Source organism: Trematomus bernacchii, unplaced genomic scaffold (assembly GCF_902827165.1).
Source record: "Trematomus bernacchii unplaced genomic scaffold, fTreBer1.1, whole genome shotgun sequence".
Taxonomy (NCBI): Eukaryota; Metazoa; Chordata; class Actinopteri; order Perciformes; family Nototheniidae; genus Trematomus; species Trematomus bernacchii.
Window position 1 is genome coordinate 695,844 of NW_022987652.1, and position 24,621 is coordinate 720,464.

At 40.3% G+C, this 24,621-nt stretch overlaps 1 protein-coding gene across 1 annotated transcript in view; it reads right to left on the bottom strand.

Annotated features, from left to right (window-relative positions):
- shisa8b (shisa family member 8b) overlaps nucleotides 1–24,621 on the bottom strand; it is a 36,824-nt gene that overhangs the window by 11,342 nt on the left and 861 nt on the right. The window contains exon 2 of the mRNA XM_034134855.1: nucleotides 7,056–7,177. Coding sequence (XP_033990746.1) covers nucleotides 7,056–7,177 — 122 coding nt within the window. The remainder of the gene's footprint in view (nucleotides 1–7,055; nucleotides 7,178–24,621) is intronic.

Here is a 24,621-nt window from a genome sequence, read left to right on the forward strand (position 1 = left end):
ATCTTCCTGTTAAAAGATGCCACGCAATACACACTGTCCTTCCTTATTCCCCCCCGCGGCACTTAAGACTGCTTTTATTTGCCATTTCACGCACAAACACACCCTCTGAGATGCAAATTCAAACACAAAACACAAACCGTAAACAGAACATGTGTTGACCTCTGCTTGTCTTTGTGCTTCACGGTGTTGAGCACGCACAATACGACCATGTGTGAATGTGTTTGCGTGTGTGAGTGAGAGAAAGAAAGGACTCATCAAAAAGTCTTTTAACTTCTCTCCAAAACGATCTTGTCTTTAGTTGCTGACCTGAAAGTGAATCTGAATGTCTAACGATCATTAGCACTTCTACTGAAACTCATTAAGAACATCTCCAGCACAGTGTGAAATAAAACTGGTATTTTATTGATACCGTTCACATGATAAAAGAAAAGAGTATCCGTCTTTTCATTTAAAAAAAACAACTGCTAATCAGAGATTGTCTAGATAGCTTGCTTTATTATTTATTAAAGGTCCCATGTCATGCTTTTCCGGTTATTACCCGTCCCCTTGTGTGTTCTGAAGGTTTGTCTGCATGTAAACGGTCTGCAGAGTCACAAACCCTCAAAGTACACCCTGTAGCGAGTAAACTCTAACACAGAAAAGACCTGTCTATGCTGCCCCAGAACGCCTCGTTGGACATTTCTCTTTTTCCATTGTTTGCTTCCTGGGTTCTGTGACGTGTGAACACCCAAATCAACAACAAATGACCGGATTGGCCCAAATGGATCAATCCTTGGAGCGCCTCACACACCAGGATCCCTTGGCTAACTAACAGGGAGTCCCATTGACTTGCATAGAGCTCCCTGAACGCTGGTAATAGACGAGTTGGGATGGTGGAGAAATGCTCTCCGCAGACCCATTCTCACAGCGTTATAAACCTTTTTCTTACTCAATATCAAGCCTCACTTATTGTTTTTACTTCGGCTGTGAGTGTTTGTGTGTGCTCAGGATGAGTTTCGCTTGTTCTCGCTGTATCGCCGACCCGGAAACCTGTCCGCCCCTCGCAGCAGCGACGAGCCTTGCAACGTCCCGACCAATCAGAGCACACTGGGCTCACAGGGAGGGGGGGCAGGAGCTCCAACAAGCCGTTTAGGACAGAGAGTGAATACACAGACTATACAGAGATGCTGTATGAGGAACCAATGTGAGTTTGGAACATTGCACAATATACATTTATTTTAGTAGACCTCAACAATGGAATTATGATCAGTAGAAATGGCCATGACATGGGACCTTTAAGGTAAAAAGCCATAACTTTTGCCTCAATCATAAATTACTCTGTTTTGCTTTTTCTCTAATTCTTTCCTTATTCATTTCTAACTTTTATAAAGACAACATTTCCACTTTTGGAGAGCAAACCTATATACTGTAACACACTAGAGGAAAGAGACCCCCCCCCCCCCCCCCCCCCCCCCCCCCCCCCCCCCTTTAACTCTCTAGCTGTGTATCTTCTGCTGACTTCTCATGCCTTTTGTCAGAATAATCAAAATGAAACCAGCCGCAAAGATTCAAACTGATTGGTTTTGCAGGAATAAGTCGTTTCCCTCTCATGACCCGAGGGGAGAGTTGAGAGTGCAGGGAAAACATTTGAGAGTTTTTAAAAAGCAACCCTCCTAACAGCTCAAGTTTAAAAAGAGGGGGGGGAACTAAGGTGATTTTGAGTGATCTGTTACTGGGTCATGCTACTCCTGCAGTCTGCTTCATAATAGGTCAACGCTTTTTGCTTTAAGCTTTCTTATGCAATGAGTCATGTTTGTTGGAGACTTTTGGGCAAATGTTGCCTCTTGTCCTCAGATAATGTTAGCTGCTCATGTATATCTAAAAATAAACAGTTTAAAAGAACTACCCTGATATGCCAGATGCAGTGCTGGAAGAAATAAAAATAACCAATACAAATATATAAGGGTATTTACAAGGTTACATATTATGCAAACTCCCTCTTCTTCATGTCTCTTCTACATCAACATGTGTTCCCCTCTTCTTCATGTCTCTTCTACATCAACATGTGTCCCCTCTTCTTCATGTCTATTCTAATCAACATGTGTCCCCCTCTTCTTCATGTCTCTTCTACATCAACATGTGTCCCCTCTTCTAATGTCTCTTCTATTTTCTACATCCAACATGTGTCCCTATCTTCATGTTCTTCTACAATCACAGTGTCCCCTCTTCTTCATGTCTCTTCTACATCAACATGTGTCCCCTCTTCTTCATGTCTCTTCTACATCAACATGTGTCCCCTCTTCTTCATGTCTCTTCTACACTCAACATGTGTCCCTCTTCTTCATGTCTCTTCTACAGCAACATGTGTACCCTCTTCTTCATGTCTCTTCTACATCAACATGTGTCCCCTCTTCTTTCATGTTCCTCTTCTACCTCAACATGTTGTCCCCTCTTCTTCATGTCCTCTTCTACATCAACATGTGTCCCCCTCCCCTCTTCTTCATGTCTCTTCTCTAAATCAACCTGTGTCCCCTCTTCATTCATGTCTCGTTCGACATCACACATGTGTCCCCTCTTCATCAGTCTCTTCTACATCATACCATGTTGTCCCCGTCTTCTTCATGTCCTCTTCTACATCAACATGTGTCCCCCTCTCTTCAATGGTCCTCTTCTACACTCAAACATGTGTCCCCTCTTCTCATGTCTCTTCTACAATCAACAATGTTTCACCATCATTCGGTCATTCTCTTCTATCATGTGTCCCTCTTCACCACATCAACATGTGTCCCCTCTTCTTCATGTCTCTTCTACATCAACATGTGTCCCCTCTTCTTCATGTCTCTTCTACATCAACATGTGTCCCCTCTTCTTCATGTCTCTTCTACATCAACATGTGTCCCCTCTTCTTCATGTCTCTTCTACATCAACATGTGTCCCCTCTTCTTCATGTCTCTTCTTCATCAACATGTGTCCCCTCTTCTTCATGTCTCTTCTACATCAACATGTGTCCCCTCTTCTTCATGTCTCTTCTACATCAACATGTGTCCCCTCTTCTTCATGTCTCTCTACCTCAACATGTGTCCCCTCTTCTTCATGTCTCTTCTACATCAACATGTGGTCCCCTCTTCTTCATGTCTCTTCTACATCAACATGTGTCCCCTCTTCTTCATGTCTCTTCTACATCAACATGTGTCCCCTCTTCTTCATGTCTCTTCTACATCAACATGTGTCCCCTCTTCTTCATGTCTCTTCTTCATCAACATGTGTCCCCTCTTCTTCATGTCTCTTCTACATCACCATGTGTCCCCTCTTCTTCATGTCTCTTCTACATCAACATGTGTCCCTCTTATACATGTTCTTCTACTCACCATGTGTCCCCCTCTTCTTCATGTCTCTTCTACATCACCATGTGTCCCCTCTTCTTCATGTCTCTTCTTCATCAACATGTGTCCCCCTCTTCTTCATGTCTCTTCTACATCAACATGTGTCCCCTCTTCTTCATGTCTCTTCTTCATCACCATGTGTCCCCTCTTCTTCATGTCTCTTCTTCATCAACATGTGTCCCCTCTGTGGAAAGAGACTCTGAAAGTTTCAGGAACAAAGATTCTCTCTCTTTTTGTCCTGATCCATTTTTATAAAACACCTGTCCTGAAAATGAGCTGATCAGATTTGGCCACTTTATGTCATCACGATGTTTGTCTTGTGTAACCATTAGCCAATCACCAACCAAGGTAACCCCCCCCCCCCCCCCCACCTTATCACCTGAATCTCCTCCTAGAGCACCATTGAGTTCTTTTTAACCAAATCTCTCTCAGAGGGGCGTGGGGAGGGGCTCCTTATTTTCATCTAAAGTAACAGACAGAGAATCAGCACTTTGGAAACAGGGCTGAAACAGAGGGGATTATGGGTAATGCTGCAATGATCTGTTTGGTGTTTCAGCCAATCAGAGACATGTTTTGTATATATCTGAGACCTGTAATATATTGATGAAAAACAGTATAATAGGGGACCTTTAATGTAAAAAAACTCCAATACAAGTCCTACATTCAAATTCTCACTTAAGTGAAAGCACATATCAGCAAAATGTTCTCAAAGTAAAGTAAAATAAATAATTCTCCAGCAAAATATCCTCTTTATTTAATATGTTTTTACATATTTTGCATAATTGTGTTTTAAATATTGTTGCTTTTTAGTGTTTTAGACAAAATAAATGATGTATTTCTGACTTTCTAACTTATTATATATCAGTATTTGAATACTTTACCAAACAACTTAAACAGCAAATAAGAAATCCTGAAATTCTGTTAAATGGGCTCTATTATTTATTTTTTTACATTTCCCTCAAATGAGCACTAATGAGTTTAATTACTGTGTGTTCGTTTTTCCAAAGTCTGTCCGCAATCTTCTCTGCTTTGGAAAAACCGATTCTGTCCATCTGTTTTCTGCAAACCAATCTATGTGCTGTTCCACTTTGTCCTGTGACTCATTAGGGGACATGTTGCATACTCACACAATGTGGGCCAGATTTAATTCAGTCTTTCCTACAACTCTAACCCTAACCAAATCACAGGCAAGTTTGAACATTTGTCCTTCCAAACAAAATATGTCATGGTGAGTTTGGACACGATATAATATGGATATTTGATAAGGATTTATGTATAGTTTAATATACAGTAGGCAGAACTGGACAACAATGACCAGAAAGAGACACAAAATAACAACAAACAGACCCCAAATGTCCACAGAGAGGTGCAAAATGACCCACAAAAGAGACTCAAAACAACCAAAAGAGACAGAAAAAGTGTCTACAAAAAGAGGAAAAACATCTGCAGAGATCCAAAATAACTAAAATAGATGCCCAACGACTACGAAGAGATGCAGAATGAACAAAACAAAGTTAAAACAACTAAAAACAGACTCTAAAAGATCAGTAAGAGATGCACAATTACCCAAAATTACCTAAAAAACAGGAAGAAATGCTAAGTGTCCTCAAAGAGGTGAAGAATGACCAACAAAACTACCAAAAAACTGAGTTAAAACAACTAAAAACAGACACTGGAAGGTTTTAATCAAGAGTCTTTTTTCGGATCATCTTAAAGGTGGGGTAGGTAAGTTTGAGAAACCGGCTCGAGAAACACTTTTTGTTATATTCCATGGAATGCTCTTAACATCCCGATAGCAATGAATATCTTAAGTGCTTTGACAATAAATCCATAAAAAAATGTCATCTGTGGAAGCAGTAGTACTGTAAAAAGCACGACCAATCATCTGAGCCGGCCCGGCTAAAATAACTGGATGGCCTACCTGCCTGTCAGCCTTCCATCTGTGCACAAACTTATCTCGTGCCCTCATTGGTCATGTGCGCGTTCGTGTGTGTTGGAGGAGGGGCTCTGTAAAGAAGTGGCAGATTTTTTCCGGCTGTGTATTTTCAAATTCTAGCGCACTCAAGCTGGTTTCTCCAAAATTACCTACCCCACCTTTAAAACCACAATTTTTCTAAATTTGTTTCTCCAAGAAATGTAGGGAGAATGATGGTGCAAATGGGATGATATTTGTAGATCTGGTAACAGTCAATACATTTATATTTCCTCTCCAATTTAGTATGACATGCAGCTTATTTCAACACATCTTTTAATATTAAAGGTCCCATGTCATGGCCATTTCTACTGATCATAATTCCATTGTTGAGGTCTACTAAAATAAATGTATATTGTGCAATTTTCCAAACTCACATTGGTTTCTCATACAGCATCTCTGTATAGTATGTGTATTCACTCTCTGTCCTAAACGGCTTGTTGGAGCTCCTGCCCCCCCCCCCTCCCTGTGAGCCCAGTGGCCGTCTGCGAGACAGCGGAACTCAGCCCGAACACACACACACACACACGCAGCCTGGCTGGGAGTTTGTGTGTGTGCTCACATACCGACTCACAGCCTCGCCGTGTCCCGCCGTCTCAGGGAGGAGAAATCGGCGGAGCTGCAGCTGAGAAAAGATTGAGTGTGTGAGGAAGTCAGCGGATTGGTCCAAACGTAACGGCTCCGCGGACGTAACGTAACGGCTCCACGGATTGGTCCATTTGGTCCATTTGGGTATGGGCACGTCACTGTACCCAGGAAGAAAAATTGAAATGTCCAACGAGGCGTTCTGGGGCAGCATAGACAGGTCTTTTCTGTGTTAGAGTTTTACTCGCTACAGGGTGTACTTTGAGGGTTTGTGACTCTGCAGACCGTTCACATGCAGACAAACCTTCATTACACACAAGGGGACGGGTAATAACCAGAAAAGCATGACATGGGACCTTTAAATGATTTGATAACTGTGGGGCTACAGACTCAGGTGACGCTGTGATCTGAATCGCTTTATCTCCCTCTTTTTTATTCACTCCATCCCAGTTTAATAGATTTATAGGGAAACGAGCAACAGTAACCGTCCAACAAACGTCCCTTTTTATTGAAACCCGTGAATCTGAACCTGATCAATGAAGCTCTCTGGATTAAAGAACAGTATGTCACATCATTAGCAGCTTGAGAAATTATACAGAGCCAGAGATGAGAGAATGAACTCCACAGGGGGGCTTGATATCAAACACACACACACATGTTCACATGCAGGAGAAAGAATGCATACTAATCCACACACACACACACACACACACACACACACACACACACACGAGCATGCATAGTCAGTTTTGTATAGATCAGTTAAACAGTCTGAATATGAATAGACATGATGACACTCTTGCTCTTTACATTTAAGAGTTGCATGTACCTGGAAAAGTGTTAAATCTGTGTGATAGGGAATGTAAAGAAATATCACGTGCTTCCTGTAGGGCTGCAGCCTGCTCACATTAACATACTAATTAACAGTGTGTGTGTGTGTGTACTGTAGTGCACCATTTCTGCACGTGCAACATGCATGTGTTCTACTTTTAGATTACTATTGTTCCATCTCCATCTCTCCTCCATAAGCCCTCCCTAAAAAAAAGTCACACCAGCATCATCATCATCATCCAGAGCTATTTGTGTGTGTGTGTGTGTGTGTGTGTGTGTGTGTGTGTGTGTGTGTCAGTACTCACCACTCCTGCTGCGCTTCATCCGGGTTGAAACACCGTTGGCTCGTCCTCCGTTTGGCGAACTGGACGCAACGTTTTCCATCGAGCTCATCTCACCCCCCTGCTTCAGCAGGTCTGTCAGGGTCCTACACACACACACACACACACACACACACACACACACACACACACACACACACACACACCACACACACACACACACCACACACACACCACACACACACCCACTGGACATGAATATGAGCTTCAACTCACACTATTGCATCAAGGTTACACATTTGAATGACACAAACAAAACGAGCCCTAAGCACACAAATAAAAAAATAATGTCTTCCACATTAGAGTTGTTTGCACAGCTTGATTTAAAACGACTTCCATCTGTCAGAGAGAGAGATAACAAACATCAGCTGTTATCCAGATGTGAACAGTTGCTCCTCCGAGATGGCTTTCTTGAACAGCTGGAATACACACACACACACACACACACACACACACTTTTCTTTTACAGTACATCATCTCATCCCAAGGGAGTGTGCACGTTTTCACTAGATGTGGATGTTGCGTGTTTGTGTGTGTGTGTGACAATGATAAAGTAGGTGGTGTGTTAATTCCTCTGAGGGATGTGTGTTGCTATTATTTATTTTATAACTATTTCCGCTACATTAAAGTTACAATAAGCATGTTTTTTTGCTTGAATTCATCATTATGAAGGAAATGTGGATTCCACTAACTATAGAGAAAATGACACCATTGGTTCAATATATGACACAAAGGCGTGGAAAACAAAATGCATTGTGGTCCGTGTAGTTTTGCCTACTCTTTTCCAATAAAAAATGCAAGAAAATCGACTCAAAAGTTGTTAAAAGTCATTCGTTTTGATCCAACGTCATCGCCCATTCTTGCTATTTCCCCCCTGTTGGTCTGAATAAGTATCAGATTTATGTGTTTGCTTAAGTTATACGATTTACTTTTGAGAAGCCTTGCTATATCTAAATGGCACAAATCTGATTATATAAATAAGTTGTTTAGGTTGTAGCTATAGGAGGCTCTGAGGAACAAAGCGGAAGTTATACGCTTGTATTTTTCACACCAACAGAAATACAAAATGCTATCGGTGGGAAAAGGGTAACGTTGTCTATTGCAATTTAAATTTAGAAACCATTTACCGCCTTTCATCCTCTACATCATGAATAACCAGTTTGCCAGTCTGTGCTCGCTGACACACATTTCCTTTGAAATCGTTTCATCCCCGTTCTGTGTTTAAACTTTTTTTTGTTCTGATATTCCTCTACGATAAAATCCAGTCAGCTGTTTTGGACTCGGGGCGTTCAGAAGCTGAGCGACATACGGCAGAGATTTCCTGCAATATGGTCATGATGTCTGGACTCAGGGCTGTTTGGAGGCAAGGAAAAGCAAAGGAGTGACACACACACACACACACACACACACACACACTCGGGCGTACTCATCACTTTGAATAAACACATTTCCTCTCCCTGTGCATTTGCTGAATTTACAGTGTTGATGCTATTCACTCCCTTGATCAATAATTCAAACCCTGGTGCCTCTGCCTCTTTTCGCTAACGATGCTCATGTGTTTAGCCCCCTTTCTACCACACACACACACACACACACACACACACACACACACACACACACACACACACACACCAAGATGTTTACAGGTACACAAAACACACACGACTTAGAGTGAGTATGACCGACCTGACAGCCAGCGGCGGCTTTTTCACACTCAACCTGCCTGTAAGAGTGTGTGTGTGTGTGTGTGTGTGTGTGTGTGTGTGTGTGTGTGTGTGTGTGTGTGTGTGTGTGTGTGTGTGTGTGTGTGTGTGTGTGTGTGTGTGTGTGTGTGTGTGTGTGTGTGTGTGGTGTGTGTGTGTGTGTGTGTGTGTGTGTGTGTGTGTGTGTGTGTGTGGGATGATCTCTGTGAGTAACGGTGTGTGTCACAGAAAGTGTGTGTGTCCTACGGGGGCTTTGGTGTCGGCATGCAGCTTTATTCAGTGTCACATGTCATAATTCTGCATGTTTTATCATCTGCAAGTGCCTCATGTAGACAAATGTGAGCACAGTGTGTGTTTAACTTTACATGCATGACCTTGTTTTGATTTTAACGCTTTGTTTATTGACTTTTTCAAACATGAAGAAGTTACAGGAGAAAATACGGAGCATGGAGACATGTCACAGTAGAGACACTAAATGCTAATATGAACCTGAGCATGAGCAGGATATGGCCTCTGTAAGACAGAAACAGAAAACAGACGTGCATGACCTTTGCGTTTGACCCCCAACTTTGACTTCCCATTGTGTTTTTATTGCTTTTTTAAAATGCAATATCCTTCGCATTTTTTAAATATGTATCTGCTTTGTCTCATCTTTAGTTTTTACTGTCTTTGAAATGCAATTTTTATGTATTTTAAACATATTTTTGATGCCCCTGTTAAGCACTTTAAAATGCCTTTTGTCTGAAAAATCGCTGGAAATGAAGGAGAAGTCTAACATCAAACACAATACTTCTGTTATAAATGTAGGCCCATATGATTTATTTCTCTGCATTTGTTAGGGGTTGCTTACCAAAGTCAAAGTAGATGAGTCAAAGATGGACGATAAAAATATATATTACAAGAAATACGACTTGAAAAATTATACATTTATGAGTTACACTCTATTTGGGGCACCTTGTTTTGTAGGAGGACATTATATTCATTCATTCAAATCAATTCAAATCATCTTATAGTGAATCCTTTTATACACACTGTGCATGTGTGTGTGTGTGTATGTGTGTGTGTGTGTGTGTGTGTGTGTGTGTGTGTGTGTGTGTTAGATTATGACGTGAGTCTGTCCCCTTCTAATCATTTGCATCGCACAACAAAGAGACTAAATCACTTTCTCTCGTCCTCAATTCTTTCTTCTTTCAGTCTTATTATTCTTTCTCTCTCTCTGCCCCCTCCTCATATAAACTCAGCCCTAAATCTGTCTTCCTCATCCCCCCCCCCCTCCCTCCTCTCGTCTTTAAACCCTATCGTTTGTCTCCTCACCCCCTCTCTCCCTCTCTGACTCACTCGGAGCCTCGGGCCTCCGCCGCTCAAACAACTTGCTGATTTGGACTTTTAATCTGCAACAAAAACTGCACCTGTCTCGGAGCGAGGTGTGTGTGTGTGTGTGTGTGTGTGTGTGTGTGTGTGTGTGTGTGTGTGTGTGTGTGTGTGTGTGTGTGTGTGTGTGTGTGTGTGTGTGTGTGTGTGTGTGTGTGTGTGTGTGTGTGTGTGTGTGTGTGTGTGTGTGTGTGTGTGTGTGTGTGTGTGTGTGTGTGTGTGTGTGTGTGTGTGTGTGTGTGTGTGTGTGTGTGTGTGTGTGTGTGCAGCCGATTGAAGCCGATTGAAATAGAGAAGGAAGATGGCCGTGCGGCTGGTTGAAAGGTGGGATGGATTGACAGAAATAGCTTCCAAGTCTTAATCTTTGAAATGAGGGGTAAGCAGGTGCACGTTTGCTCAGAAATGTGCAGCCATAATCAGATTCCATATACTGATATCATTCCACATTGTCGTGCTACAACACTTTGTCTGGTTTCTCATTTTGTTATACGACATAAAATACGTCAGTAAATACCCCACAGGTGAATTTAAAAACAGTGGTTGCTAACAAGTGTCTAAATTAGACGACTAAACGCCATCACGCCCAACATTAGCCGCCTTTAGCTTAGCGGTAGTGACGTGAAGTCATGTGGATAGAATTGGGAGGGATGAACCCCTCTTCAATGGTCACACATGCAGAGCACACAGCACACAGCACACAGTGACATGTGTTCTCTGCATTTAACCCATCCTAGTACCAGGAGTCTAGTACTCTATTGTACTACTATTGCAGCTATTGTAGAGCGTCCGGGGAGCAATGGGAGTGAGGTGTCTGGTGCCTTGCTCAAGGGCACCACGGCAGGGCAGGAGGTGAACTGGGACCTCTCCAAGTAGCAGTCCACACTCCATATTTTAGGTCTGGTCGGGGACTTGAACCGGCGACCCTACAGCTTCCAATCCAAGCCCCTACTGACTGAACCACTGCCGGACCGTGCTGTGGTTCCTCTATAGCCCAACATTATAACCCCAAGCGACTGCATTTATGCTTCAATAATCATAAAGCGGTGTTATTATGTGACGATTATCTTTCTAAACAAAACGTAAACGTGTGTTTGCCAAAGAACATGTTTCAATTTCCAATGTAAAAATCCCATTTTATAAGAAGGTTGTTTGCATGTCTCTTTAAGTATCCAACTAAGTTATGTCCTTAATATACAGCATAAAAGTGACTTGCCTCGATGCATGATTTCCACTGCGTATGCTTGGCAACATTTCTGCAACTACAATGATGTTTTTCATTAAAAAAATACAAAAGGTCCAAGTGGAAAAAGTTTAAAAGCCTGATGGCTATTTCCTGCTTGCACACGTTAAAGGTAGGGTAGGTAAGTTTGAGAAACCAGCTTGAGTGTGCTAGAATTTGAAAATACACAACCGGAGAAAATCTGCCACTTCCTTACAGAGCCCCTCCTCCAACACACACGAACGCGCACATGACCAATGAGGGCACGAGATAAGTTTGTGCACAGATGGAAGGCTGACAGGCAGGTAGGCCATCCAGTTACTTTAGCCGGGCCGGCTCAGATGATTGGTCGTGCTTTTACGGCTTCCACAGATGACATTTTTTTATGGATTTTTTTTCAAAGCACTTCAGATATTCATTGCTATCGGGATGTTAAGAGCATTCCATGGAATATAACAAAAAGTGTATCTCGAGCCGGTTTCTCAAACTTACCTACCCCACGTTTAAGATAGAGCTGAGTTAACAACCATCACAAAAGCAGCCTCAGTATAATTTGTAAAACAATAAACACTGCCAGGTACATTTAGTAATCTTTTCATAATTCAATAAGCCCTCATAAAAGGACCCCTTAGTTTTAAACCACAGCCTCTCGTGGCTTGTTGCTCAATTAATTTGTGCCTCATCTTTTAATGACTGTAATCTCTCCTCTGGGAATTAGTGATCTTGCAGTTACAAGAATGACCAAAAATTCCACCATTTCTCACATCATCCAAATATCTTCCACTCCCCTCTGTCAAGACATGAAGATAGAAATGAAAATGGAAAGTTTGGTATATGTAAGTGCTACTGAAGCGGAGATTTTAGTAAGTAAAAACTAATATTGAGTTCTTTAAAGATATGTATTGTGAAAGTCATTATAACAGGTTAGTTAAGTAAAACTCGAATTAACTAATATCATCATCTAACTTCCCCAGTTAAGTACTGACATTAAGACCATTATTTATTATATTACAAGTTCTCTAAAGGTTATGTTTTAATGAGGCATTATCTTATGCTAATTCTGACTTTTGGTGAATTTAGGAGATTTGTACAGACCCAAATAGACAATATTAGTAAGAAAAAAAATGCCTAAATGTGTATTTTGGATGTTCTTCTTTCCACTATTCTGAACAAGACATCATCAAAATGACCACTGCATGAAAACATTATGATTTTGTCTGTAGGTAATTATCTTAAACAACCTTTTTTTCTGTTAATGTGCAACAATTAAACAAGAACATGTGCAGACGGCATTGTCTACATTTACTCATTTGGTTTGCAATTTCACAAAAGCATTTATAGAGAAGGATTCCTTTTTTTCCCGACCATAGAGAGGTATGGACTACGTGATATTTATATATTCTGTAAGTACGTACTGTATGGTTTCTTCTCCCAGGACTCATTATGACTCCGTTATGTAACAGCGAGGATCCTGAGATCATTACCTCCATGTTCTCCCATCACATTAGACCACGCTAATGTCCTTTAACAATCAATTACTCCATCCAGAACACACACACACACACACACACACACACACACACACACACGCACACACACACGATTAGTTAATATTACAGTAAGTCCTCTGTGTGTCTCGCTGCAGAGTGACTCCATGGATTAATGTGATGTTAAATGTCCTAAATACAGACATATACATTAAGGACAGACACTTTATCTTTCCTGTATGTCCTCATGTCCTGTTTATGCATTAAAGCGCACATTATTGATCCTCTAACTGCACACGCAATTGCACTTTCACACACTTTTATATCTGATATTACAGTTAAACAATAACATGTACTCACACACTTTAGCAACTATAACATTGAATCCATTTTATGCAGTTTTATACTTTTACTCGACTACATTTCAGAGACACATTTTATTTTTTACTCGACTATATTCATCTTACAATATTAGTTCCTAGTTACTTAGTTGCAGAATGTTAATATGAAATGCAAATAAAAAAATAAATGATGTTTTAAAGTAGACCTATTATGCTATATTGGACAAATATATTGTAGGGCCATACCTATACAAAACATGTCTGTGAAGTGTTTTGCTTAAAATACCAAACAGATCCCCCGTTGTAGCCATGCCTCATACTGCTCAAACCCCTCTATTGCAGACCTGTTAGAGAAACGCGGATTTTGGGTCCTTAGCTTAAAAAAAGACAGAAAGGAGGCGGAGCTAATGCCTGATCAGAATTCTACCGGAGATAAAGTTAAATGATGCTGTGATAAAACACCATCCTGTTCTAAACCACATCAAGGATTATTTCTGAAACAGTATGGAGCTCAAATGCTTTTTCTCTTGCGGGTTTATCACAAGGCTTTCTAAACACATGCTCTCTCCAGTACAGGCTAGCTCTGAGTGTTAGCGATGCTAATGTAAACAAAGACGAGATTACGTCCAAAACACGTCAGGCATTGTATCTGATAGCAACTTTCTGTGCAACCCAGTCTCACGGCATTTCGTCTTATAGTCACGAAATTAATCTATTGATTCGTGTTCACCAACACGATTTTCCCATTTTTTTCGTGTCACACAGAACGATTTTAAAAGCAATGTAAATAATAACAAATTAGAAGGAAAAACAGATTTAAAAAAATACAGATTTCAGTATTCTGACACAGAACGATTTTAGAAGCAATGTATTTATATTGGTAGTATGTTGTAAAAATGGGAAAATCGTGTTGGTGAACACGAATCAATAGATTAAATTAATTTCGTGACTATAACACAAAATGCCGCAAGACTGGGTTGTTCTGTGGGTCCACCGCCGATTTGACGTCATATCGGCAGCAAATCTGTATCCGCTCGTTGTACCCCCGTTTTTAAAAGACCTACTGATGATAATAATAATGATAATACAAAATAATGCAAAATATTATTATTATTATTATTATTATGAACTAAGGTTTTAGACAAATTCTAGTTAAAGTAAAATCTGTTTGTATGCTTTTATTTTTCTGATGAAAATTGCCATTAAATGACAAAGAAGCTTCTGTATTTTGGATAATAAACACTGACAGATCAAAGGCACTACTTTAAATATACTATCTGTCACACACATGAGCACAGATCAGAGATCTTCTGGGTCAAACCCCTCCCAGTTTAAGACCCTTCATGTGATTTATCTATAAAGACAAAACTTTTAGATAATCCACTGGAAGTAAAACGACAGTGACAGATATCTCCGTGTCACGATCTCTTTATTCCCCCTCTGTTGTCACTCATCGCTCCCTCCGCTCGTCAAATTACAGTCAGAGTCAGTCTCGCTGTCACTGACGATTACTGACACACACACACACACACACACGCACACACATACCATGTATACATCACTTCAGGGGACATTACATTGACTTGCATGCATTTCCTGGAGACTTATCCTAACCTTAACCATAACCAACACATACCTAACCCTTACCCTTAGCCTTACCCTTACCCTTACCCTTACTCTTACCCTTACCCTTACCCTAACCCTTACCCTAACCCTAACCCTAACCAAGTCTTCACCCTAAAATTAATGATTCCCCATTATGTCCCCATAAGGGAGGCGAGTCCCCACACGTGACTGTGTAAACAGATTTAGGTCCCCACAAGGATAGTAATGCTAGGCCACACACACACACACACACACACACACACACACACACACACACACACACACACACACACACACACACACACACACACACACACACACACACACACACACACACAAACAAGGCGCTTCTTCTAGAATTTCATGCACATTATCATATATTTAAAATAGTGTAATTGTTAAAATGCTTTCTGTGTGCTTTTTTGTCATCAAACTGCCCCAAAAAACCCGGAGGCGATTGAGTATTTACACCTACATTTAAATCTGACTACTCATTTCTGAGACATTAGAAAGCTGTGGTTATCAAATGCATGACAAACAGGATTAATTGTGACGCATAGGCTACAAATATTTTTTTAAGTTTCCAATTAAAAGCTGCAGTGTGTGGGTTATTGTTCAGCAGGATGCACGCAGGATGTTTTATGATGTAACACTTGTCACCTTTCATCATAACTTTGTCATTATTTGCTATTAGTTCATACTCTATTATTATACGAGTTGTATACATCTCTTATGTTATGAATCGTTATCTTTTGCTTTTTTTACGTTGTTGATCTGTAGCCTACTTACAGTTGTTCTGGCTGTGTGATGCTGCAACACATTCACTTCTCTTATGTATTGTTTTCTTGGTTATTAATCGTCTTCCACTGCGAGGTCGGGGAGCATCTTTGTGGTTTTGCTAACATGCTAACAAGCTAACTTGTTGTCTTGCCTTCTCTAGCACAGAGGTTACCGATTTTTTACTGTTAAAGTGTGCAATACAGTTGTTTGATTATGTATCAGGTTTTAAGTAGCCTACACAGTATATGATTGTCTGGATTATAATTATTATTCAGCTAATAAATCCAGGCTGCAACTCCAGCGTTAGTGTTTTCATGCTAACAAGCTAATTTGTGTAGCTTCCCTTCTTTAACAGACAATGAATAATTTTTTGTTTAAGCCACCTTGAAAATGTAATAAAAGTATTCCCTGGGTGATCTTTCAGTTCTTAAGTACCCAATTAAGTTTAATGTAGGTATTATTCAGCTGTTTGATGCCATATGAGATTTTTTTTGTGCTAACTAGCTAACTGTTAGCTTCCCCTCTGGCTCCCTTGGGATTTTTCTTACTCATCCAACTTGAAATTAGGCAGTTTTGTGCTAAATTCAAAAGTTTTAAAGTAGCTTACACAGTTTTTCTGGGTTTGTTTTTAGCTAGTTCTCAATCCTGTTTGAAGCTGTAGACAGATGGCCCATTATAAGTTTGGGAGGAGGATGAAATGGAGCCACAGGGACCCAATGTGTCTGCTGATCGTATGAACTTCCCTTTTGACTGATATGACTGTGACAGACAAAGATTGTTCATCTGGGAATCAGCTTTTTTATACAGCCTTAAAAAATGGAAATGCAGCCTTCAAGGAATGGCGGATAAAAAAGCTGCCAGTCGTTCAACTCTTTCAGATGTCAACAGTTCTTGCTTCAACCCGATAAACACATAGACAAACAGCAAATAGACGAAATGGAGTCAGTGGGCGCTGACCCAAAAGTGTTTCTGAGGAGAAACGAGTAGACAGAGGAAGGTAAAGCAGCTGCAGGGGGACATTTGTCACATCTGATTCACTCAGGAAGATGTCAACCTATATGTCCTTTTACTTTGAGAGGAATATGTGCAAAGTGATGACGTATGTATGCGCATACATGTGCACACTTTAAGTCATATACTTGCAGGCATACATGCATGCAGACACACACAGTGATAGGTGAGAGGTGACAGAGAATGACAGCTCAACCCTGCAGGTGATCACAAGGCAAAAAAAGTGGAGCAGACAATGAGGAAACTTTGAGGAAACTCGCTATAAACTTCAATTTCTTTTAACTTCCTATTATCTCACAGGTATTTAGGGCTCACACTGTTGTGATTTTTTTTTTGTGCTTCCTGCCTCAAGCGTCTTTTTCCTGTCTCCCTAAACCAGAGGAAGTCAGAGTAAAAATAGCAGCAAGGACATGAGAGGGAGAGCTCATCAGAAAAGTGGATATATGTGTGTATTCTCACACTTTTCAATGCCTGTGTGTCCAACATTATGTCTGTGTTTGGGCAAGAATCTGGTAATCGTGATACAGGGGTTTATTGTTTTGCTATATATTTGCAAACAATTAAGAAAATGTTAAATTGCAACCCTTAAAATCTGAATTTATCAAAAACATATGCAATCAGCACAGTGTGATCTGTTTTTACATTATCCATAGTAACATCCAAGCACTACTTTTATGATCAATGTGAGCAATTTGGTGACGAATATCTTTGCATTTAAACAATTTATGTTCTCTTAAATGTATTATACCATTGCATAATACTCATAAGGAAAGAAATATGGAGGATTTGGACCTAAACATATGTTTTTTTCTTCATTTAAAAGGGACATATGATGCTCACTTTTTAGAAGAACTTTGGGATTTTAGCCTTTGCAAACCTATAAAACACACTACAGGAAAGGGAAACCCCATAAGCAGAATAAGGCCTCTCTAAATATTGCTAAACACTTTATATATTACATTACATTACATGTTACTTGTTAGACGCTTTTATCCAAAGCGACTTACATACTCAATACTGTGGGCAATCCCCACAGGAGCAATTTGGGGTGAAGTGTCTTGCCCAGGGACACAACGACATGCTGACTGCAGTGGGGTTTGAACCTGTGACCCCCCTGATCCGAACACCTACGCACAACCCACTGCGCCACACACCTCCATTTTACTTAGATGAGTTGGTTCAATTTGAGAAATAAGCATCCAGTGTATATACGTTTACAAAAACTCACAATGACTTTGTTTGTGTATATATTTTTGGTACGACTTCCATAGAAGACCTACTTTATAAGTTGAGTTACTCATGGCCAATTATAGCATTTGATAATGCTATATAAGTATTTTCGCCTCGTTGTGAAAAAGATCCCTATGGCTGCTATCTTCTTACTTAACAATTTGCTTTGATGTTGTTTTTGTCTTACTCTTTTTTGCTCGTACAGCAGCCCCCTGCAGATTATGATAATCGAGCCTTCTTCTATATCTGCAGATCTGAAGTCTGATTCAAAACAGAGAAAGTCGTCGTGACCCTTAATCTACGACGTAATGGCTTTCTAACAAGTCATGGAGACTGACGTTAATGTAAGTCATTATAAAGGGACATGAGTTCCTCTCTTTCTAATAAGCCATCAGAAGAGATTAGGGAGCAGTCAGAAAGACAAAGCAAGTTATAACGCATGAGGATGAATACCAATGCAAAGGAATTCTGAGATACCAGTACAGCTCTCATTAATGGTTTTTATTCATGTACGCAGCATTAATAGAACATGTAGTGACTAGCAGAGGTGGAAGACGTGCTCATATATGTTACTTAAGTAAAAATAGCGATACTAAATTGTAAAAATACTCTGTTACTGTTACAAATCCTGCATCCAAAATCTTGCTTAAGTAAAAGTAGAAAAGCATAGGCATCAAAATAATAAAAAATGTATGCGTAATGGCCATTTTCAGAATCATATACAGAATATTAAATTACTGGAATATGAATATTCACGCAATTAATTTAAGCTTAAGATCATTATTTTACTTATAATGCTGCGAGATATCGTTACATACAATTATATGTCAACTTGTATTTATTATTTCATCTGTAGAGTGACTCAAGCTGTCAAATAAATGTAAAAAGTACAATATTGTCTTCCAAATGTACAGTAGTTCAAGTACCTCAAAGTCTTTACTTAAGTACAATACTTAACCACACCACTGGTAACAACTTTTATAAACCTTTGCTAAACATGTCTTATCAGAAAACCAACATATGAATACACAGCCTGAAGGTGTAGTGAGTTTTCTAAACATTACTTTGTTTAACGGACGTTATGTGCACTTAATGCTTCAATAATTTCCCCCAAATCTGTCGCAAAAAATCCCTTCAACGGGACAAAACGCCCTTTGAAGTATAAACCATGACCCTAAGTCCTGGAGTCATAACGTGTGTGTGTGTGTGTGTGTGTGTGTAGGAGAAAGAGAGCAGCTGAAATGGAAAAGTATTCCCGTGAGTTTAGCTCCATATGTTTGTATTGAGTATTGCTTATCTGTCCGCCTCAAATCAGGGCAGGGCAGTCAAACCTTAAGGGACACCGCTGTCCTCCATTACATAACATCAGGACACACACACACACACACACTCACACACACACACACACACCACACACACACACACACACACACACACACACACACACACACACACACACACACACACACACACACACACGACAAAACACATTCAAACAGACTTATATTGATCTGTATGCATATGGTGTGGATTCTGAATGAAATCCTCGTATCTCCAGAAAAGCAGTGCGCCTCATGCAGCTGTTTTCTTACATTTAATCTTGTATTTTCTCTTTAAAATAAGAGAAGTCACCTCCAGATGGACCTTAACGATGCATATCTGCTCTAACCCTGAAGGTGTGCAGCAATATGATCCCACTTGATCAAACATTGGATGCATGTGGTCGATTATGGTAATTATTATCATATGTAACGGCATAATAACCCTATATATTACGGCAGATATGTTGGTGTGCAACTACTCGATACAAGCCCAGGAATGGAAGAGATGCCACCCAAAACAAAAGTGAAGTTAGGTTTTTGTTGTGTAAACTTTTGAAAAGAGTGTCAGTACTGGCTTTACAGGAAAGTCATTTAAGAAAACTTTTGCAAATCCTAGAAATTAATTGGAGCAAAAATAAGAACATGCGAAAAAACTAAATATAGAAATGTGTTTGTAAACTTCCTGCATTACGTATTACCTATTGTTTTGAGTTTAAAAAAAGATTACTTTTGGATATAATATCAAGACTGTTTGACTCTATTTCACGACCAAAAAAAGTCCATATATCAAAGTTTATGTATATTTTGTCGGAGATACAAGGTTTTCGTTTGTCCAGTTGAGAGCATCTGGACTGCTGGGTCACACACATGTATACACACACAAACAACATACATGAGCACACACTCTCGCATCAATGCCCACATGTATACACACACACACACACACACACACACACACACACACACACACACACACACACACACACACACACACACACACACACACACACACACACACACACACACACACACACACACATACACATACACATACACATACACATACACACACACACTGTGTATAGGCCTAAACCATGTGACCTCCGCTGCCCCCCCCATTGGTTCCTGGCCTCCATCTCTTTTGTTAGCGGATGAACATTAGTGCTCGTGCAACTTGAATGCCACCACTATCTTTTAGTAGTAAATCACACTGAGTGCATGTTTGTAAACCCTGAAGGTCATTGTTGTTGTTTGTTTACTCTCTGTGTATAGAGCGGAGGCCTCTCATTGGACGGGACACATGTGACCCCAAGGCGCCACTCTCTGTTACACACTGAGACTGTTTTTGGGAAGAAGTACTCAGATGATTAACCTAAAGAGGGCCCTATTATGCTTTGTTGGGGTTTTCTCTTTCCTATAATGTGTTATATAGGTTTGTGTGCATGTAAATGGTCTGCAAAGGCTAAAATCCCAAAGTTCCCTCCATTGGACTCCTTTGTTTACTTCTGTTATATAGTGACGTCAGTATGTACTGTAATACTCGCGCTTCTATTGGCTAACGCGCCTCCAACACATTGCAACGTGATAGGCTAAGGGGCGGGACATCTGTAAACTGTTGACCAAGTAAAAATTCAATAAATAGTCCAATGCAGATCACTGGATTATGATAATTGATGCATTCATGTTTATTTATTAGATGATCTATCTTTGTATATGCTATAATAGTGCAATATTTTAATGCAAATAGTACGATATTGGCTTCCAAAATCTACTGGTGCACAAGAAAAAGCACTTTTATTATTAATGTAATTGATTGTAATAACTTCAGTACATCTCAACTGTTGTAACTCCTTTAAAAAAACCTTAATAAAACACATCTTACTATCTTATTAAGTTAAGAACTTAAGTTAATATACTTAGTTACTTTACACCCAGTGGCGGCCGGTGGTCTTTTTTTTTGGTGGGGCTCTTGACGTACCGTAAGTGACCTACCCGGGGGGTCCGGGGGGTTTCCCCCCGGAAATTGTTTTCGAGAAATGACCCCTTAAATGATGACTTCTGGTGATGTTAGAGGGGGGGGGGAAAGGAGAAATCGAGGCTTAAAAATATGAGAAGACTGATCAATACCTCCATAATCTTCAGTGTGGAAAATATTATTTATCAACCTCAACATCTACTACTTTACCAGGAATTTGTGTTCTCAGAACTGGTCTGTTTTTTTCTTTCTTAAAACTGTTCATGTTTTATGAACCAACACCTTCACCAAGTAGCTTTACAGTGAACTGCATGTGAGATATAAAATTAATAGCATCTTTTCAGTAGCATTAATTATAAATATTTAAGTGGTTCAATACAAGTCACTACAGCATTTCAAACTGAACTGTGAATAAATGCAATTTAAAAAAAATAACCACAGCACAAAATGTCATAAATTGTGTTTTTTCTTTGTTTCTCTGAGGATTATTTACAAACAGGCTTATTTACATATAGCAATAACTCAGAAATGAAAAAGCTACATCGTCTAACACGAACAACCAGTTAGCATAATGATAATATATGTGTTATGTACAATGTAACTGGCAAGGCTAGAGCAAGAAAGAACATAAAGTTTGCAAAAGGTTTAAATAACTTCAAGTATCTGTCTTCAGATTACGTGGAGGTTTTAGTCCGATGGGAAGCAGATTTTAAGCGACACCGAAGATAAACCAAAAATGTGGTGGAGCTGCAAACCGTGTAGTGTTGCTGGGACAGAACAGGAGCTATAACCGTTGGAAAATACATCACAGACAATGCAACAAACGTGGAGACAGAACAATCACTTCTGTGATAAATGCCCACTTATTAATAAACTTCTAACAACCATGGGAAACCTCCTCTCTACATATAAAGTGATATCCAAGCATGGGAAACAAAAGACAGCATTTACCTGTTTGCATCCAGCTAGCCAAGCCTTTCTTGTGTACCAGCTACTTGTGAAGCCTCGTGTATAAATGTTGTCTTTTTCACGAGATTGCTGCGATATATTCAAATCGGGTTGGTCCGGTGCAAGGTCTTTAAGCAACAATTTATCTGCCAAACTTCTCCTTTCGAAAGGATTGGAGATTAGCTCTTGAACAGAATTAGCCGGGGACCGAGGTCCGGAGACTCCACCTGCACACGAAGCCATCCTCATCAACTACTGCGTCAACCGGATACGAGTCACTGTCCAAACTACTCACAGACTGCACTGGGCGCTGACATTGGCGCCTGGTGACCGTCATCTTTGACGACGCTGATTGGCTGAAATTATATTTTCGCGGCATAGTTTACACGTTACAGATAGCAACAGTCAGCTGCTAGTGGCTGATGCTGCACTGGTTGAAGGCTCCTCTCTTAGCGCCCAGACGAGAGAAGGTGCATGGGCAAGGCCAGGCAGGAAACATGTGACTTATCAGTAACTTTAGACATCGTAACACAATTTTAAACGAGATTTTATTGTAGATTATACATTTTACTGATACCAATTATATAATATTTACCTTGTTCATTAAAAATAAAAATAAAAAACATATATTTTTTTTTAAACATATTTTTTTTTTTTAATTTTAATTTTAATTATTATTATTTTTATTTTTTTTCAATATGGGAAGAGGTGGGGCGGCGCCCCTAGCGCCCCTATGGACCGGCCGCCACTGTTTACACCACTGAAAGTGTTCGTGTGTGTGTGTGTGTGTGTGTGTGTGTGTGTGTGTGTGTGTGTGTGTGTGTGTGTGTGTGTGTGTGTGTGTGTGTGTGTGTGTGTGTGTGTGTGTGTGTGTGTGTGTGTGTGTGTGTGTGTGTGTGTGTGTTAGGGTTAGGTTAGGTTAGGGTGCGTGCGTACACGCACGCACGCACGCACACACGCACGCACGCACGCACGCACGTGCGTGATTTTCACTTTCAAAGCTGATTCAGGAGAGCTGGGATTTCAGAGCGTTAATCATCCTCTGCTCACAGGAGAGGAAGACCATGGGAGGGAAATTAACTCTAAATAAAAGGTGCATTTTCTGGGTACTGTATGTTGACGTTTAACATGCATGCAGAACATCAGGTCTCAGCTGCACGTTCACTTCCGGACCAGTGAGTTATGTCACTAATAAGTAAAGGAGGCGATGAGTCCAGAAACGGTGAAACTGTAATCTTGGTGAAATGTGTTAAATCGTGAGGAGGAGGAGCGCTAATCTGAGGAGAGGGCGTGGGGGGGGGGGGGGGTGTTTATGCAGCCGGAGTGTTTCTATTTCAGTGAGGTGTTACCCTGCAGGAGATATTAATCCTGCTGTGTGTGTTATCCAACGCTCAGGTTAGCAGAGCAGCTGGAGCTCCTTTTCTGACCACTTTCTCCATTAACCTTCAAAGCACGTCTTATTAGGCACGTCTGATTCAAAAAGTTGCTTCATTCAACTGATGTTATTTGTAGGGCAATATATGATTTTACACTTCCCACATTTCCCCCAAAAGTGTCCCTAAAATCCCACCTATAGGCCAAAAATGCATGATGTCTTTCCCCTTTTTCACTCAAGATCACACCATGAATCATTATTGGATGTCTTATAAAGTGTGTCCTGATAAGACAACCAACTATGAACATAGTCTTTTGATTTTAAATTGCCCAATTCTCCCCGAACTGTCACCAAAAATCTCATCCACGGCCGTGCCAACGATGACCGATTATCCTTCCACTTTCTCCACTAAAATGCAAACCAATAACCATCAATGCATGTCTTATTAGTAACCAATACATGAATGCAGTCTGCAGGTGTTTATAACATTGCTTTGTTTAAAGTAAGTTATTTGATTTAATTTCCCCAATTTCCCCGACCGAAAATCCCATCCAAAGACCAAAATGCCCAATTATATCTGTCCACTTTCTCCACTAAAATGCAAACGATTAACAATGAATGAATGAATGTCTTATAAAGAATGTGTTATTAGCTACCAACATATGTGATGTGATGTTAATTGACTTGACATTTCCCTAGTTTTCCCCGACTAAAGATCCCATCGATAAGCCAACAATGCCCCATTACGGCCTTCCACTTTCTCCAGTAAAAAGGCAAAAATACACCAGTAAAAATAAGTAACATGCAAAGGGGGGGGGGGGGGGGGGGGGGGGGGGATGAAAAGGAAAGAGGGAAGTGAGTAAAGATGAGTGGCTGAAACTGGCCTCGGCTCTTTGGAGAAAAAGGGTTGAAAAGAAATGGGAAGGCTGCAGGAAAAGGAGCAGAAAGGATGGAGAATGAGATGTGGAGTTAAGAGGTTTTGAGTGACATGTGCAGTGTGATGATTTGTGACGAAGAAACTCATCGGGATGAAATGGAGATTCGTGGAAAATCAGAAAAAGAGAAAAGCCAGAGGAGATAAGAAGAATTATCTCCAGTTCGAGATGAAAGTGGGGAGATTTGAGCCCATGCTGCGCGCAGTTTGCTTTAATGATTTCCTGAGG